At 31.0% G+C, this 16,960-nt stretch overlaps 1 protein-coding gene and 1 long non-coding RNA gene across 3 annotated transcripts; both read left to right on the forward strand.

Moving 5' to 3' along the window:
- Nucleotides 1-1,852: 1,852 nt before the first annotated feature.
- LOC143198371 (odorant receptor 67c) lies at nucleotides 1,853-10,496 on the forward strand. 2 transcript variants are annotated; one of them, XM_076407552.1, is made up of 6 exons: nucleotides 1,853-2,254; nucleotides 2,311-2,670; nucleotides 7,973-8,072; nucleotides 9,797-9,898; nucleotides 9,946-10,101; nucleotides 10,164-10,496. In XM_076407552.1, the coding sequence occupies exons 1-6, from the start codon at nucleotides 1,884-1,886 to the stop codon at nucleotides 10,221-10,223; spliced, it is 1,149 nt and encodes a 382-aa protein (XP_076263667.1). In that variant the 5' UTR covers nucleotides 1,853-1,883; the 3' UTR covers nucleotides 10,224-10,496. The 2 variants fall into 2 exon arrangements, with proteins under 2 accessions (XP_076263667.1, XP_076263658.1); XM_076407543.1 differs by having other exon boundaries at nucleotides 9,946-10,496.
- Nucleotides 10,497-10,951: 455 nt separating this feature from the next.
- LOC143194017 (uncharacterized) lies at nucleotides 10,952-11,765 on the forward strand. The gene is made up of 2 exons (XR_013005160.1): nucleotides 10,952-11,519; nucleotides 11,588-11,765. It is a non-coding gene; the product is annotated as an uncharacterized LOC143194017 (long non-coding RNA).
- Nucleotides 11,766-16,960: the final 5,195 nt, after the last annotated feature.

Here is a 16,960-nt window from a genome sequence, read left to right on the forward strand (position 1 = left end):
CATTGTGGTCCAAATACTTAATTTCGTAAACATGTTTATTATTTTCTTTTGGCTTCAAATCAATATAAAACATTGGTAGTGGCTCCTTTGTTGCACGACGTTTTATATTATGTATATTTACAACTTCGTGGCCTTGTTCAGCTAGGGCTGTTTTAATTGTGTTTGTATCCGTTGCGTGATATAATCCTTTTATGACGAATTTAAAAGTTTTTTCGTATTTTGGCTGAAAAGTATGATATTGCGTGTTTCTATTGTCCAACTCTTTTACTAAAATTTTGAAATGTTCAGGGTCAAACATTTGAATCTTCATTGTTTCAGATCCGATTGTTTTTATTGTATAATGACTGGATATTGTCTTGAGCAAGTTATGCAGATGTTTAACAACACCTACCTTATATAGTGTAATTGGGGGTTGTCTGGGAATTGCTTTTAGTTGGTTTTCGTTGGTGTTCTGGTTTTCTTCTGCCTCTTTTGTCAAGGAACTGAAACTGTTGTATGTAGGGAGGGGTTTTTGAAGCCAATAGTCGCTGATTTTTGTCTGTTTTTGGACTAATTGTTCTTCGGGACTTCTTAAGCGTTTTTTGTTTTTAACCGTATTCCATTCGTGCATTTGAGGGGGTTCAGTTATTGGCAGTTGATTGTTATTTCGAATAGCAGGTGATTCAATTAATGAATCGCCAGAAAGATGTTGTGGATTAGCCATTACGTATTGAAATTAATAATACAGATCACTTAATAGTTATTAAATGTTTAATTTAATTTTTTTACGCACGTCATATTTTGCTCGCTCGATTTACTGTTCTGAAAATAACATTGATAAAAAAAACAGAGATAAAAAAATCTACAACGTAAAAATTCATTGGTTCGTTCAGAATACCTACATTGACATAGAAGCGAAATAGTCATGGCTATAAACTTCAGGTGTGTTTTTGGCATGATCAGTAGAGTGTAGTGTTTTACAAGCTGTTAAAACCGAATGAAACTAGAAATTCTGCCATACACTGCGTACTCATCAAATATAACGCTTTCTGATTACTAGTTGTTCAGATCGATGCAGTATGGCTTGGCTCATACACGGTTTCATACACACAAAATGCTGAAGAGGTGTAAAAATGGATTAATGATTGGATCGCTGCTAAACCCACATCGTTCATTCCACGCGGTATTGCTATGTTTTCAGAAATATGGAAAATATTTTGAACAATATATACCATAACACATTTCTTAAAAATGTGCTTTTATACTGACAAATGATCGTAATACATGCAACATCTAATATGTAAGACCTAGAACCTATTTTATGATGATGAGAACTATTATGATGAATAATTAATTATTAGATTATTATTTCTTTTGGAAATTATAAATTCAATTAAATATAAAACATATATACTGCGTATAAGAATAAGCTACTAATTTACACTTTAAACGAAACAATAATCCTTTGACATGGCAACAATGTCACATTAATAATGGAAATAATAATATACAATCATATGTTGCTAATTGCTAATTGCTTTTACTTATAGCTGTAGCTATTAATTTTGTTATATTACAACTATTAAAACATATACGGTTGGTAATAATTAATTAATCTTGCGATTTCAGTGTCTATATTAGTAGTTTTAATAAAAATATATAAAAATTATTTTAATTTGCCTGTGATAAACTCATAACAATAATGTGAAATATTGAAAGGTTTTATTTTTTAAGTACCTGGATTATTTAATGAATAAACTTAACATTGAGAGAGAGTCACTAAAGTAGAATCAATTTCTGTGATATATATGGTACGCTCATGATTATAATATTTTTTTATTTTAGAAGTATATATGAAGAATCTTCGAGTTAATGAATCCAGTATTTGGCAAGAATTTTTTACAATGCTGAATTACAAAAAGTTTTTCAAATATCACCATCGTGTTATTAAAGCTGCAGGTGTTTGGATTGTAGATGATCCTATAAACGATACATACCCGCCGTTTTGGTATGGGTTCTATCGATTTGTGGTGCAGATCTTATGTATGGGCCTGTTTAATCTTCAGCTGCTAATTAAATGGATAGTTAACATCAACGACATAATAATGTTTTCCACACTGGGTTATGTGATTATGACATCTTTTATGGCTCAAATAAAAATGATATTGTTATCTCGTAAAAGGCTCATTTTCATTAGCTTGTTGAAACAATATGATGAACAACTATTTCAACCAAGAAATGAAAATGAAATGGAATTAGTAAAGATTAATTTAAAGTATGTACGTCAAATATGGCCGATTTTAATAGGTACTGAATTATACTGTTTTTTAGGAAATTTGAATCCATCAAGAGATCACTGACGTACTTCTGCTATTCCTCGTTAACAATGTCAGTGATAGCACCTTACTTTCATCAAGAACCTTTTGGGCTTCCTTTTGAAGCATGGTATCCGATTGATATGTCATATTGTTTATATGTAGCGGCATATATCCATCAAACTATCGCTATAACATTGCTCGCCTTTGGCTTCATTTTTGGGGAGATCTTAGTCATCCAATCAATGACCTTTGTAGGATTACAGTGTGATTTGTTATGTTACAGGCTAAAGTCAATTAAAGTAAAACAAAACAGCGATAAAGAAAACAAAATAATATTGACGGAATACGTGCGTAATCACCTAATGATACTAAAGTAAGTATTAAGTCGATGGTACAAAATAAAACTCACGTTTCACACTAATTAGTGGAATTTTGATTATTCGATGTGTTATTTCGAACGTAGCACTTGTAAACAACGTTGAACTGATTTTAGAACTTATCAAATTAATAACGTAATCTTAAATGCATAAAGTGGTAAGAATGCGAATTAATATTAAGGGATTTGCATTAGATGGCCTAATTAGTTTTATATCGCATAGGATACATTGGAAGTACATATGAGCTTCTACGGTATTCTCCATCCCTACCTACTATTTTTTTATTATTTTTAACCGACTTCAAAAAAGGAGGAGGTTCTATGTTATGTATGTGGCTGATTTCTCCGTTAATTATGGGCTGATTATCAAAATTGTTTTTTTATTCGAAAGAGTGCACTCCCGAGTTGGTCCCATTGGAACTAAGTTAAGATCTGGTAGGGGGAAGGGGGGAAATCGAGAGATAACCTCAAATTTCAAAGGCATGTATGATATTTTCATATATTTCTTATCTAAAATAATTTTATATTGATAATTTTATATTGTGTAATTGCTGAACTGATGTAACGAAAAATCGGAAGTAGTTCAGTATAAAAGCCATTCAGTTTACATTTTAAGCACGAATCATATTATATGAGACGTCCTAGAAACGTCTTAGGCAACTGTTTCTATGGTGTAATGGTTAGAACGTTGAGCTCACACGCGGAGGTCGCGGATTCGATTCTCAACAGGGCAGCACCTATTTTTGTTTTAGTTTGATTGGAACATTTGTCAAATCACCTAGACTAGGTAGAGGAGCCCAGGGCCTGAAACGTTCCTTATTTCCAATGATTGTTTCTTTAATCCTATTTTTCCTCATACGGGCTGCATTTTTTCTGGGGCTATCCATTGTAATACTTAATAAAGTAACGGCGTAATTTATTGAGTAAATATCGAACACTAAAAACAGAAAAATAAAATATTTTTAACAAAAAAAATTAAGCCGGCCTCAAAAAATATATAAGGAACATATAAGGAAAGTAAAAACTAATTAAATTTAGATTTTTAACACAAATAAAAACGTTTTAAAATAAAATATGTACATAATAATCATAATAACTAAATAAAAATAAACAAAAACCTTATTTAACCTATCTATTAAACGTATTTTATATTCTACTATATACACACCATTTAGTTTAATACCTACTTAAATCTATTTACCTATTTGCAATATTATTTTAACTACTATCAACTGATCAGTTTGAAGCCGGTGCTCAGCCTAAACGATACAAAAATAATAATATAATTTTGTGACATGCACTAAATTAAATTACGAACAAAACAAATCTAATTTGTTGCTCGGCACCGACTTCAAAGAGATATTCAAAGAGGTTAGTAGTTAAAATAATAGGTTTAGGTAGGTATTAAGCTACATTGTGTGTATATAGTAGAATATAAAATACGTGTAGTAGAGAGGTTGAATAAGTTTTTGTTTATTTTTATTTATTTATTACAATGATTGTTATGTATATATTTTATTTTAAAATCTTTTTTTGTGTTAAAGATCTAAGATTATTTTTTACTTTTTAGTGAGTTCCTTATTTTGAAGTCGATTGAATTTTTTTGATAAAAATATTTTTCTGTTAGCATTTTGATACTCTATATAGATGCTTATACTCTACAATGGTCTCCTACCATTGTCGGAAAATTGTTTATGAAATTTATAAAAATGTGTTATTGTGAACGGAAGCTGTATAGATCAGTTTTCATTTCGACAGCTTTTGGTTCCATGAGCTGGGTGCGAATGCAAAATAATGTTTAAAATTAATTTGAGGTTCGAGTCGGTGTCATCAAGTAGATATCGTCTCTCCACTGCTTCTGCTTGTGCGGTGGATGCTATAGTAGATGCAATTATGTTATTTGTATCTTGAACATATTTCTTGGAAAAGGTCCAAGTCAGATTATTTATAATAGTATTTTTGCATATTTGTTGGTAATCAACTTAAGAATGTAATGGATTGATTGAGTTTGGAATATCATCGTGTGACTTTGTGAGTCCGATTTTTTACCATACCAAGAAGATATGTTTATCGCAGAGCATAGGTCTAAATAAAGAGTCCAAAAACCAGTAGTAATTCATGTGATCTGAGCTATATAAAGAATATTATGATGAGGGTGAGGTAGTGAATGTTGAAATGCTAATTGCTATGTCTTTTTTGTTCCCGCAGAGACTATACTTTTGTTAAGAGTAGAATTAAAATGATTTGAAATTTAGAAAATTGAAACTGTGTTCCGACATTGATAATATATTTCTGTTTTGGCCTATAAAATTTGAATTAAGAATAATAGAACACACAAGTGGGGAGTGGTCTACGCCATAGGAGGTCTTAACTTATTTTTTTTTAAAGTTTATTTTGACTTAAATTTGACTTAATTTACATTAAACTCAGTTCAGCCTTCCACTGTCACTTAATTATCTTAATGCATAACAAGTTCTTGGTTTTGAAAGCAGCAGGTCATGCTGGATCTTATCAAAGGCATTAGTTAGGACAGGAAAACTATTCGTTTCATCCACAATAGTTTATGACTGTGACTAATTTGACGGTCTGGTGATGCCTGGGTTTTTAACATTAATAAGCCACTAAGATGATTAAGTTTCAATCAATTCGAATAATGTTTTTTTTAATATTCTAAAAAAACTGCCTTTGTTAGTAAACATTTTATTTCAATTTATAGCAATGATGAAACATTATTAGCTAATTTACTTTTTTTAAAATATCTTTTTGTACGTTACTTTCTATATTCGTTTATAACAATTAAATAAGTCAACACTTAAATTCATGCATAACAAAAGCAATAAATATTTTTTAACTAATGTAGTTATTCTTTTGGACTTCTAGTCTGATATAATTCCATTAAACCTCTGTAATGCTACAATTTAGAATTAATTAAGAATTAATATAGTATTTGAGGGTATGCTACAGGTTTTAGGAGGACATATGATGTTATTAATGACTTTTCCGAAGAGGCGTTCCAAATATTGAACTTTTTTTTATTTTTATCGCAAATTCTATGAATAGAAGTTAAATATTCAAGCTTGTCCTTAAAGTACATAGTAATATTTTCAATATAAATTGAAGATACAAAATAACCTCATTGTTATAAGTAGCTGGAATATTTTTTCGAGAAAAATTGCGCAAATATTATGTGTCATTCTCTACCAGTTTATTGTGCATACTACGTTGAACAAATTTTTTTTTACCTAATTTAAATTACTTTTTCCTTGGAAGTACTTATAAACTAGCAACCGATATAGAATAATTATTAATAGAGAATATCAATACTCTTGGAATTCCCCAATCCTCGCGTAAGTAGTGGAATATGTTTTAGTAACGCAGAGTTTAACTATTTGTTCGCCTTGGTATCATTAATATATCATTAACTATAAAGTAATTTTCCCCAATTTGCTGTTATCATAATTTAACTACTAAAGGAGGTTAATATTTAAATTGGACAACAGTACTGTAAAAGCCGAAATGTCACGGTTAAAAGGTAAGGATTATTTCTGAATAAATTTCGATTTTCCAACTGATACCTTATACCAGCAAATGCTATTAGTGATTGTCAATAACAAATAGCTTCTGTTAATACTATTTTAACGTATATTACCGGTTTATTAAGACAAAACGCTGACCTCATTTAAGGTAACAATAATTTATCTACATTATATCCCTGCTGTGACTTATTATTACACGCTTTCATGTATTTTGATCAGCGATGACTATTAGTGAATATGTGAAGTACCAATATGAACAATTTTTAAGTACATAAACTTTATGATGGTTTTAACTAATAAGCTCCTACGGTATTCTCCATCCCTAGTCACTGCTTTTCCTTATTTTTTCTGGTACCATTCCGATATCATCTCGGAAGAAAGTTATCTCATAAGTGTTGTACTCTATAATGGTTTCCTATTAATTGACAGAAAATTGTTTTCGAAATAAAAATGCGTTATTTTGAACCGACTTTGTGTAGATAGGGTTTTTGCATTACAGCAGCTTATGGTTCCAAATAATTTGTCAAATTAATTTGAGATCTGAGTCGGTGTCGTCAAGTAGATGTCGTCTCTCCACTGCTTGTGCTTACGCTCGTGCAATGGATGCTGTAGTAGATGCAATTATGTGAAAAGTTCAACAGTTTTTAGAAACATACATAGCGTTCTGCTTGATACTACAAAGTTCTTGGCCGATCTGATATTGATGATAGCGCTACCATTCTTCATATAGTTCGAACTTCAGAGCCATATCGCTTGAGAATTAATGTGGAAAAGACCAAAGTGTTTGCTTGCGACGGGTTATCTGCTATATGTATTTCTCAACGGGATCTCAACTAGTTAGAGTAGGCACAGTAATTCAAGTACTATTCAAGTAATAAGTCACGTGGAAGAGAAGAAATATTACAATCAAGACAACAATTCAGTACAATGATTTCTGTAAACTTGAGGTCTTTCAGATACAATGTGTAAAGCATATTCTATACGTTTCATTCTGAGATTGGGTTAAAATTTAAGTAATTCGTTTAAGATGCATCGATAAGAGTATACAAATTCAGAGAATGGGATTGAAATCGTGTATAAATATTTGTCGATTTAAATGTGAACGAATCCGTCAGAGAAATCAACCTTATTATGGATCAACGAATCTAATAACCAGGAGACAAAGATTCTCCTAGGCCAGAATGATTGTTAACGATCACCAACAGTGACAAGATTTGGTAAAGAGCATTATTGGTTGAGAAGTAGACACTCTCCCTGAGTGCCGGCTATGAATTAATGATGATGATGATATGTTCATATAATACCGTTCCAATATTACTATCCGTCATCGAACTAAGTCTAATAAGAAGTATACCACAATCGAAAATCCTCTTTTCCCATTCCTAAAGATTCCCAGCTAGAAAGATAATCCAGGTTCTCAAATAATCAAGTAATGAAGATATGTTATATGGCTAGAGGCTAATGCCAAACTACTTTCGGTCTTCTACTTCTATACAAAAAACGCGTTTTCTTTGTTACGCCCAGGACTTTCCAGCCAATGTAGATAGTATTTGAAAAGTTAACGTGGACTATACACTAGATATAATAGGGCCTAAAGCAAAAAAAAAGGTTTTAGCACTCATCAGAAAAATACTTAAAATCAGACCAAGAAAACGTATTTTTTTCAACAAAATCATTCAAAATTAATTCAAAAATTTTTTATTATACATGAAGTTTAATATTGCTTATGTTACCTGTGTCCTGTAAAATATTTTTTTAAATAGGTTTTTAGATATAACTGGGGAGATGTATGGCATGACCTATTTATTACAGCTTTTTGCATGTACTACCACGTTTTGTACAGGATTATTTTTATTGACGGTGGTAAGTTTACTTAAATATATACAAGCTATAAATTATAATATTTTCCGAAGAAAGATGTCAGATTTTTATATTCTCTTTTAAGATACGTACGCTCTCAACTTTGCGTCTGCGTTGTTTTAGTTCAGTGATCAGAGTTAGATTCATTCCTTCGGTGACAAAATGGGCGTCGATTAGTTCTTTATGTTTTGTTGCAAATCTTAAAATTTACTGAAAGACAATTAGAAATTCAAGGGTTTCAATATAATTAATTATGCTTGTACTATCTGGGTGTATCCATGTATAGCAGTGCTTGTATTATATTTCTTAGAACTAATTTCTGTAGATGTTTGTTTTTAGTAATTTGTATAAAAATAATATATCGATCATTAAAATTTCTTTCAGATTGATATTGAAATGATTTTATATCAATTTAGTTGCTTCCCTTATTTCAGTGTTCCTGATATAGAGGAATTCAAAAATATTTGCATTACATTTATGTCGATCGTCGTGTTTTCAAGGTAAAAAATCTAAAGTAAATAGGATGATTGTATTTAATACTCACATTTGGTTAATCGGTGATCTCTGATCCATACATTGGACTTTCTTCTACATCAAAATCAACAATTTCTTAAGCCCTTTAGGATCAATAGAAACTCCCACTTCATTGTTACTCGTTCTCGATATTCGTTGCGTCTGGTAGCAAATGTATATACTTCAGTAATTGGAGATTTTCCATGCTTTGGAGCGGGTTCATCATATGCACTCCACTAGGATGATGGTCGATTGGACTTCGGAGTGAAATCATGGAGCCATGTTTCATCTATTGTTACATATCGATGCAAAAACTCGGGTTTATTACGCTTGATCATCTTCAAACACGGCTCCGAATCATCAACTTGTCGTTGTTTTTAGTCAAAAGTAAGCTCGCGCGGCACCCACTTTGCACAGAGCTTCCTCATAGCCAACTTTTCGTAAAATGATGTACACGTTCAGTTGATATCTTTAGAGTGTCTGCTTTTCATTAAATTTCAATTTATAGTTATTCAAAATCATTTTGTAGATTTTTTAAATGATTTCCTTTGGACGTCCACTGCAGTCACCGTCTTCGGTGCTCATTTCACCACGTCTACTTAATACAAATCCTTGATGATTGATTTTGCAGGGGCACTGTCCGGAAACTCGGCACCAAGCCAAGTTTTTGCTTCAACTGTATTTCATCCCTTCAAAAAGCAATATTTTATCAACACACGAAATTCCTTTTTATCCATTTTTTTCACAATAACAAAATCTGCTGCACCCAAAATGCTATAATTCACAAACTAATGATTAGCATCACAGCTATTGATAATAAATAAAATATTGAAAATATTAAATTTTTTTGTTATGTTGTATTTTATTTTTACCAAGGAATGTATTTTGGAGCTGTGTCAAGGGATTCTGGAAACACCCAATTCGGAGTAACCCAATGTCAATGACAATTATTTCCCACAAGGAATTTGCCTTTCCATCAGTAATTTACAATTTGTTTTTGATCTACTGTATGTACAATATATTTTTTTTTATTAATCTCCTAGAACGTCAACAATCTGCCCGTGGGTAATAAGAATTAATATATCCGTTATATAATATAATATAAAATAAATTACAATATAAGATATTTCAAAGATAATTTAATGTATAAAATATGGCATCAGTCTCTGGAATATTCATATATATAGTAAGTATAATTTTAATGCTTCTTTTAGACCGAAAATAGTTTTGAGTACTTTTATTTGCTGTCTTACATTATGGCGCAATCTTTTCTGCTTTTAACCCCTTGTTGGTCAGCCACACAGATGACTAGAAAGGTAAGGATTAAAGTAATAATACTTATTTTTTAATAATATTGTTTTAGAGCGAAAAAATTCCTACAGCAGCTTATTCGGCAGATTGGATCCATGGGACTAATTCTTTTAAACAAATGTTGATATTGATCATTTTGAGATCTCAGACGCCAATGAAATTTTATGCTGGCAATTTTTTTGAATTATCACTTGATACATATGTTTCGGTATATTATACAATGGATTGGTTAATTGGTGATATTCTGATCAGTTTTAATTATTCATTTAGATTTGCAGAGCTTCATATTCCTATTTTACCTTATTGAGTAAAATGACAAATGAAAAATAGCTGAAAGGATATTAAAATGGCTACAAGTTTACTAGTTGGCAACACGTTTTGATAACAACTAAATAGAGCATGCTTAGTAATTATTATAGATTACAAATTTCAGATAATATATTCCGAATAAATTGTTTTTACCGCTCACATAAATAATTGTTTTTAGAAATTAAATTGTTCTTAATTATTTCTAGTTTAAAAACACGCAATCCTTCGTTTATTAAGCTTTATGCTGTTTGTACCTTATATGATTGTATATTATTAAATATAATGTCAATGTCAGATGTAGTTTACAATAATAAATTTAAGTTTTAATTTGACAATCTTAAGCTATCTGTGTAAAGCAGAAATGTTAAAATGTTTAATTCGGTTTTTAGTTTTTATCGGCAAAGTTTGGAAACGTTATTGCCGTAATAATTGCGGAAACTTTAGCAAGTAATGACTGAAATTAATAACTTTTAATATAAACATAGTTTAATAAGTTTTTATATCGCTTCAATATCAGATATTAAATACCTAAAACATGATGATGTAATAAAACTTATCTAATATTTATTTCTAACTATAAGCCACACCACGTGTTAGTTGCTGCTTTATGTTGCTTTGACGTATTACTAATATGATTGACTATATATCATTTCGGCGCCAAGAAAAATTAAATATTAAAAACAAATTCTTAAGAAAACCCTTCTTATTATTAGGTGCTTGTATGCATTTTAATCAGCGATTTTAATCACGAAAATATGGTGAAAATGCGAAGTATCAATATGCATAATGGTTAAAAAACCAAAAGCAACTATTAAATTTCATGGTTTTGATATGTCTATAGATAAATCAACAGTTTTCCATTTAGTATCATAGAGTTATTAAGTTAATAACCTATCTAATAAACTAGCTAATCCACGTTATCAAAATATATAATGTCATCACAGCAATGTTAATGTTGCATTAACTTACAATTTTGATTTACAACGTTTGCAGCCTCTAATTATTATTACCAATGTTTTGGGGAATTTCGTAGCCATTTGAGAATAGTATCCACCAATACAAATAGAATTTTACAGATTGATTTGGTTACACATTCCGACGCATCATACGCCATCTCATTATGTCTGATTGTAAGAAAGTGGTATGGTCCGATAAATCATCATTTACATTCTTTCTTATAAACATTGTTCAGAGCAAATTTTCATCCTCAATGATAAAATTCTTACTATAACTAGCATATTGCTACCAAACACTACTCTATTTCAAGACGATACCACGGTCATACACATAACCAAAAAAGTTCAGTCTTGATTTAAGGTAAGATATTCTCTAGTCATCACAATCGCCATACCTCAATAAAATTGAACTGTTACGGGGAGTTTTAGAGCAGAGAGTGAGGAGCAAATTTACATTTCTAATATCACAAAATTAATTGCTAGATGTTTTGGTACCAGAATGAGGCAACATTCCGTTGGAAACTGTTAGGGCACTGCGAATAATTTCAGCTGTTTTGAAAGCAAATGGTGGCTTAATACCTTATTAATAAATATTGTGTATATGTCAGGTGTTCATATTATTTTGCTCATCCCCTGTAGTTATCTTTTATACGTTATACGTATAGTTATCATCAACGACATGGTACGAACTCGCATATTGCCAACCGCTAGTTCCTCGTTGGTGTATGTGCCGTGGCCTATAGGGTTTTAGCGATAAATCTTTTTCGATAGCAGCGCGCTGGTGTCGTTTGACGGGTTGTCTAAGCCACCACACAAAAAAAACTAAATAGATTTTCTTTTACAGAAAACTATAAACTGCATAATTTTTACGGACAAAACGGGATAATTATCGATCTCTAGATTTGCCTAGATATTTCGTTATTTAACACATTTTATTGCATTAATAATTTAATTGCATTACTAAGGTTAATTTTTATTGTCTCTTTTCTTAAGTTTATATAATTTTAATGCTGTATGACTATTTACTTTGAAATTTTAACATAATTGTTCCAAACTTTAAAAACCAAAACCAACCAAAAAGCTTTAAAATTGAATAGCACTAGTACAAAATTTGATGATTGTTTTTTTTCTCGTCAAAGCTCTTTTTCTTGTCATCCTGGTTTATCAAGAAAGCTATATTTATTGCAATTGTACTGACATCTGTTGAAAAAAATAGCTACTAGGTATAAGCACCATCTGTCCTAATATTTGAAAACATTTTGAAATAATTGTAATATTTTATATTCATTTAAAAATCCCAACAGATATAATTATAATAAACAAACTATATAAAGATATAAATATAAAACTATATATATATAACAAACTATATATATAACAATTAATTAGTTTAATCATTCTTAATCAATCCATAATTTTAGCATTTTAAGCATTCAATGGATTGATATGTTGCAAAAGCAGCAACAGCTGAAAAGCAGAAATACATATAACGATAAAATAATTATAGAAATAGATGAACCTAAAATTATTATAGATCATGACAAAAAAATGACGATGATGACCATGATGAAAAAGTAATGCTAACTCAAATACTAAACCAGATAGTAAGGGAGGGTTACAAGCCAGTTGGAGAATCTATTGAGGTTATTTGTAGATTAAGGGTTATTTAGAATAGTTTGTTTTTATGTCAACTTTGATGTTAGGTTTGTTCATTCTTCACATAATTGTAGAATGACATGGTTGAAGCAGCTAATATAGTTTTGCTATTTAAAATATACAGTATTATACAAAAATAGGTAATTATTTAAATAGCCAGTATCAGTTATTCAATATCATCGTAACATTCTTTTAAAGCGAATTATAAATTCATTGTACAAAATGCCTTTTAAAATTGAAAATTAAAAATATAATTAGAATAGATGTAAGCACCTAATAAATTATTTTATAAATAATAACGGGTTTTAATAAAATATTTTTAATCCTTGTCCAATATTGCTTCAAAAGCTTAATTTAAAATAACAAATATTGTTCAATAGGAACGTTTACATAAATATTTAGCAATTTATAAATATTTCGTTAATTTTTTTCTTAAATTTACAATAGTATATAAGTTTATAAGGTACCGGTATACCAATGTCGGTAAATGAACACCGCGTATTCTAATAATGATCAAAGTGAGCTACTTATTTTTTACTGATTCCAGCTTTTGTCCAGTTACTGGGAGAGGTTATGATACAATATATTAAATATATAATAGAACGTAATTAACAAGTGCCATGGGATGTTTTTATTGTAAATTTAACATTGTTGAATATAACTTTCTTTAGTATATTTTCAACAATCAATTACCTCTGTATATTTTGTATATATTGTAATTTGAGATGTTCATCTCCGGCTAATAATCAAATTAACTAGTAAATATTTTCACAACGACAATGGAAAAGTGTATTAATTGTTACGGAGAATATTTTAGTTTTTTTTTTACATTATAAGGGTAGAAAACAATTATATAACATTAATTATATACATCAAACTTAAGTAAAAAAGTTTCTCAAAGTAATTTACATAATATAATATTATATTTTTTGGTATTAACGAAAGAAAAAAATTTAATACCAACAAACCAGTTTGGTTTATTGACAAAATATCAACAATTGATCAGGTGCATAGAATAGATTCTTTGATAGCCTAGGTAGCCAATAGCCGTTGATAAGGTTTAGTTTAGTTTGGTGGACTACACTGAATTACTAAAATATTACATCATAGAATGTTTAGAGTCAAACAAGAGTAAACCAACTCTACAATAAAATAACCTAAATCAGGGGAAGTACCACAGGGACGTGTAGTGGAGTCAACTCTTATGTTTTATAGTAAAATTTATATAGTCTTATTATATATATCTTCAATATATTATTCTTATATAGAAAAATATGACGATCGCTCTATTTGTTGATGATATTGCCATTTCTGCTTTCGGAGACAATAGCGACAACCTGATAACAGTGACAATATAAACAATTGGAGAAGTTTGGAAAATGTAATTATTAACCAAGGGAAATAAATACGTGCATGTGCAGTTCACCTACAACTAGATCGCACAAACACCAATAATAATAAATAAAATTATCCTTCCATATAGTAGCAACAGTAAGTATCTCGGAATAATCTTGACGCAAAACTCAGGCTTAAGAGAATCAACCATTTGCTTTTGTGTAATGTGGTGTATTTAATATAAGCGCATTTGTTATAAAAGACACAATTGTTAATACATAAAAATTATTAGATTTGAGATTAAGGTAGATCTTGATAGATACATAATAAATCAATTGAAAAGTCCCCGGCCTACCATCGTAAAACACATTTTTTGGCAAAATTAGTTTTTTAAATCAATATAATTCCCTTCAAGGGTGATACACTCATTATAGCGATCCTCCAACTTTTCGATACCATTTTTGTAGTACGATTTGTGCTTCAAAATAGGCCTCAGTTTCGGTGATCATCTCTTCATTCGACAAAAATTTCTATCCAGCGAGCATTCTTTTGAGATCTGGGAACAGTAAATCGTTGCTGGGGACCAAATCTGGAGAATACGGTGGATGAGGAAGCAATTCGAAGCCCAACTCATGGATTTTGCCATCGTTTTCACTAACTTGTGATACGGTGCATTGTCTTGGTGAAGCAGCACTTTCTTTTTATTCAAATGCGATTGTTTTTCGGCGATTGCGATACTTCAAACGGTCCAATAACCCTATTTAATAGTCTCTGTTGATGGTGCTTCATTTTTCAAGGTAGTCAATGAAAATTATTCCATGTGCATCACAAAATACAGACGCCTTAACCTTGCCAGCCGACTGTTGCGTTTTCCCATGCTTTGGAGCGGGTTCATCGTGTGCAGTCCACTAGGATGACTGTCCATTGGACTTCGGAGTGAAATGATGGAGCCATGTTTCATCCATTGTCACATGTCGACGCAAAAACTCGGGTTTATTATGCTTAACCATCTTCAAATACTGCTCCGAATCATCAACTCGTCGTTGTTTTTGGTCAAAAGTGAGCTTGCGCGGCACCCACTTTGCACAAAGCTATCTCATATCCAAATATTCGTGAATGATATGATGTACACGTTCAGCTGATATCTTTAGAATGTCTGCTATTTCATTCAATTTCAATTTACGGTCATTCAAAATAATTTTGTGTTTTTTTTTAATGTTTTCGTCAGTAACAACCTCTTTTGGGCGTGCACTGCGTTCACCGTCTTAGGTGCTCATTTCACCATGTCTAAACTTAGCATACCAATCCTTGCGAAATTCCTTTCTATCCATTTTTTTACAATAACAAAAGTTGCTTCACCCAAAATGCTATAATTCACAAACTAACGATCCGACAGCTGTCAAATTTATACACGCATCTTTTGCGGGTTAGGGCTAATTAAAAAAACATATGGATTTGTGGCGATCGCCACGACCCTTTAGGCCACCACGAATACATCAACAAGTACAAAGGTTGGCAACGCCGGTGAATTGGTACCATGCAGTTCCAGGGTATAAAAGACCATCACGACGATGTCTCGCTCTCTTGTCTTTTTTCCATCCCCCTGTAATAGTACCACTTCCACAGCGCTACCGTACTTCCTCTACCTAACCTAATATCCTGTCAATTCTCCCGTCGACTACATGTATCACTCAATATCGAAATAAACAAGTGATTATTAAACCAGTGTTTTCAGTTCTCGTACGAATTCCTTCCAAGAATAGTAGTGAGTGTTCTGATAAATAATCGCAGCGGCAGCCACACATTTAGACCGACTGACCGATCCGACGAACAATCCTAAAGATTTAATTCTAGTAGCGCCATCTATGGTCATGCCGGGGACTTTTTAATTGACCTGCTACTTAGATGTATGCTACTGAAAAGATAAATTGTAGGTTAGTCGGATCGGGAACGCCTAGTAACAATGTTATAAACAATAATAGATAATAAATATTTTACTGCATGTAATATTCTATGTCTACTTTACTTTCTGCTATTTTCTAATAGACGATAGACGAAAAATAAAATTAGATATTATGAGGAAGTCTGAAATATATCCATCTAATATTTACTTTGAATTATTTAACGTTTTGATACTAAATTCCCTTTATACTGATGCACAAACAAAATTCCAATATACGTGTATTACATAAAATCAATAAATACTGTAATTTTTTGAGGCTCACATCCGTTTAGATTTATAACTAATGGAACTAAGTTTAAATAGCAATATGTTTTTTCAGGCATTCTTACTATACATCAGAGATTCTCTGAATGTAAATTGATAACTAGAATTGAACTAAAATTATACATCTGTTATTATTAAATTAGATAAATTTTATTTCAGTTGCAAATATCTCAATTGTCTATTATAAGATATTGAATAAATTGAAATACTTACTAGCGGTTTTCAATAAGGATGGGTCGGTGATGACAACTTGTGGCGGTGATGTTATTTTGGTCTGTTACTTTAGTTTTTAGTTAAAAATCATTATTTATGTATAATATTACCTAATAATAATACCTAATACCAACACATGAGTTTATTAACAAGCATTCAACAATTGACCAGGTCCACAGAATAACATGTTATTGAAAAAGCCTACAAAAGTAAAAAAAGTATGCTCATCTATATTCTTAGATGTAGCACAAACACACCGAACTACTAAAATCGTACATTACAGCCAGAATGTTTAGAGTTAAACAAGAAGAAGCTTACTCTACAATAAAAGAAGTTAAAGCAGGTGTACCACAAGGAAGTGTACTGGGGCC

Source organism: Rhynchophorus ferrugineus, unplaced genomic scaffold (genome assembly GCF_030347505.1).
Source record: "Rhynchophorus ferrugineus isolate W39M unplaced genomic scaffold, kcgeb_rfMv2 rfM1, whole genome shotgun sequence".
Taxonomy (NCBI): Eukaryota; Metazoa; Arthropoda; class Insecta; order Coleoptera; family Curculionidae; genus Rhynchophorus; species Rhynchophorus ferrugineus.

Excerpts from the sequence above, each read along its gene's own strand:
- LOC143198371 (XM_076407543.1), top strand. The coding sequence starts at position 1,884 with ATGCTGAATTACAAAAAGTTTTTCAAATATCACCATCGTGTTATTAAA. Across the intron at positions 8,073-9,796 it reads GATTATTTTTATTGACGGTG|ACCGAAAATAGTTTTGAGTA; the intron begins GTAAGTTTACTT and ends TGCTTCTTTTAG. Across the intron at positions 9,899-9,945 it reads CCACACAGATGACTAGAAAG|AGCGAAAAAATTCCTACAGC; the intron begins GTAAGGATTAAA and ends ATATTGTTTTAG.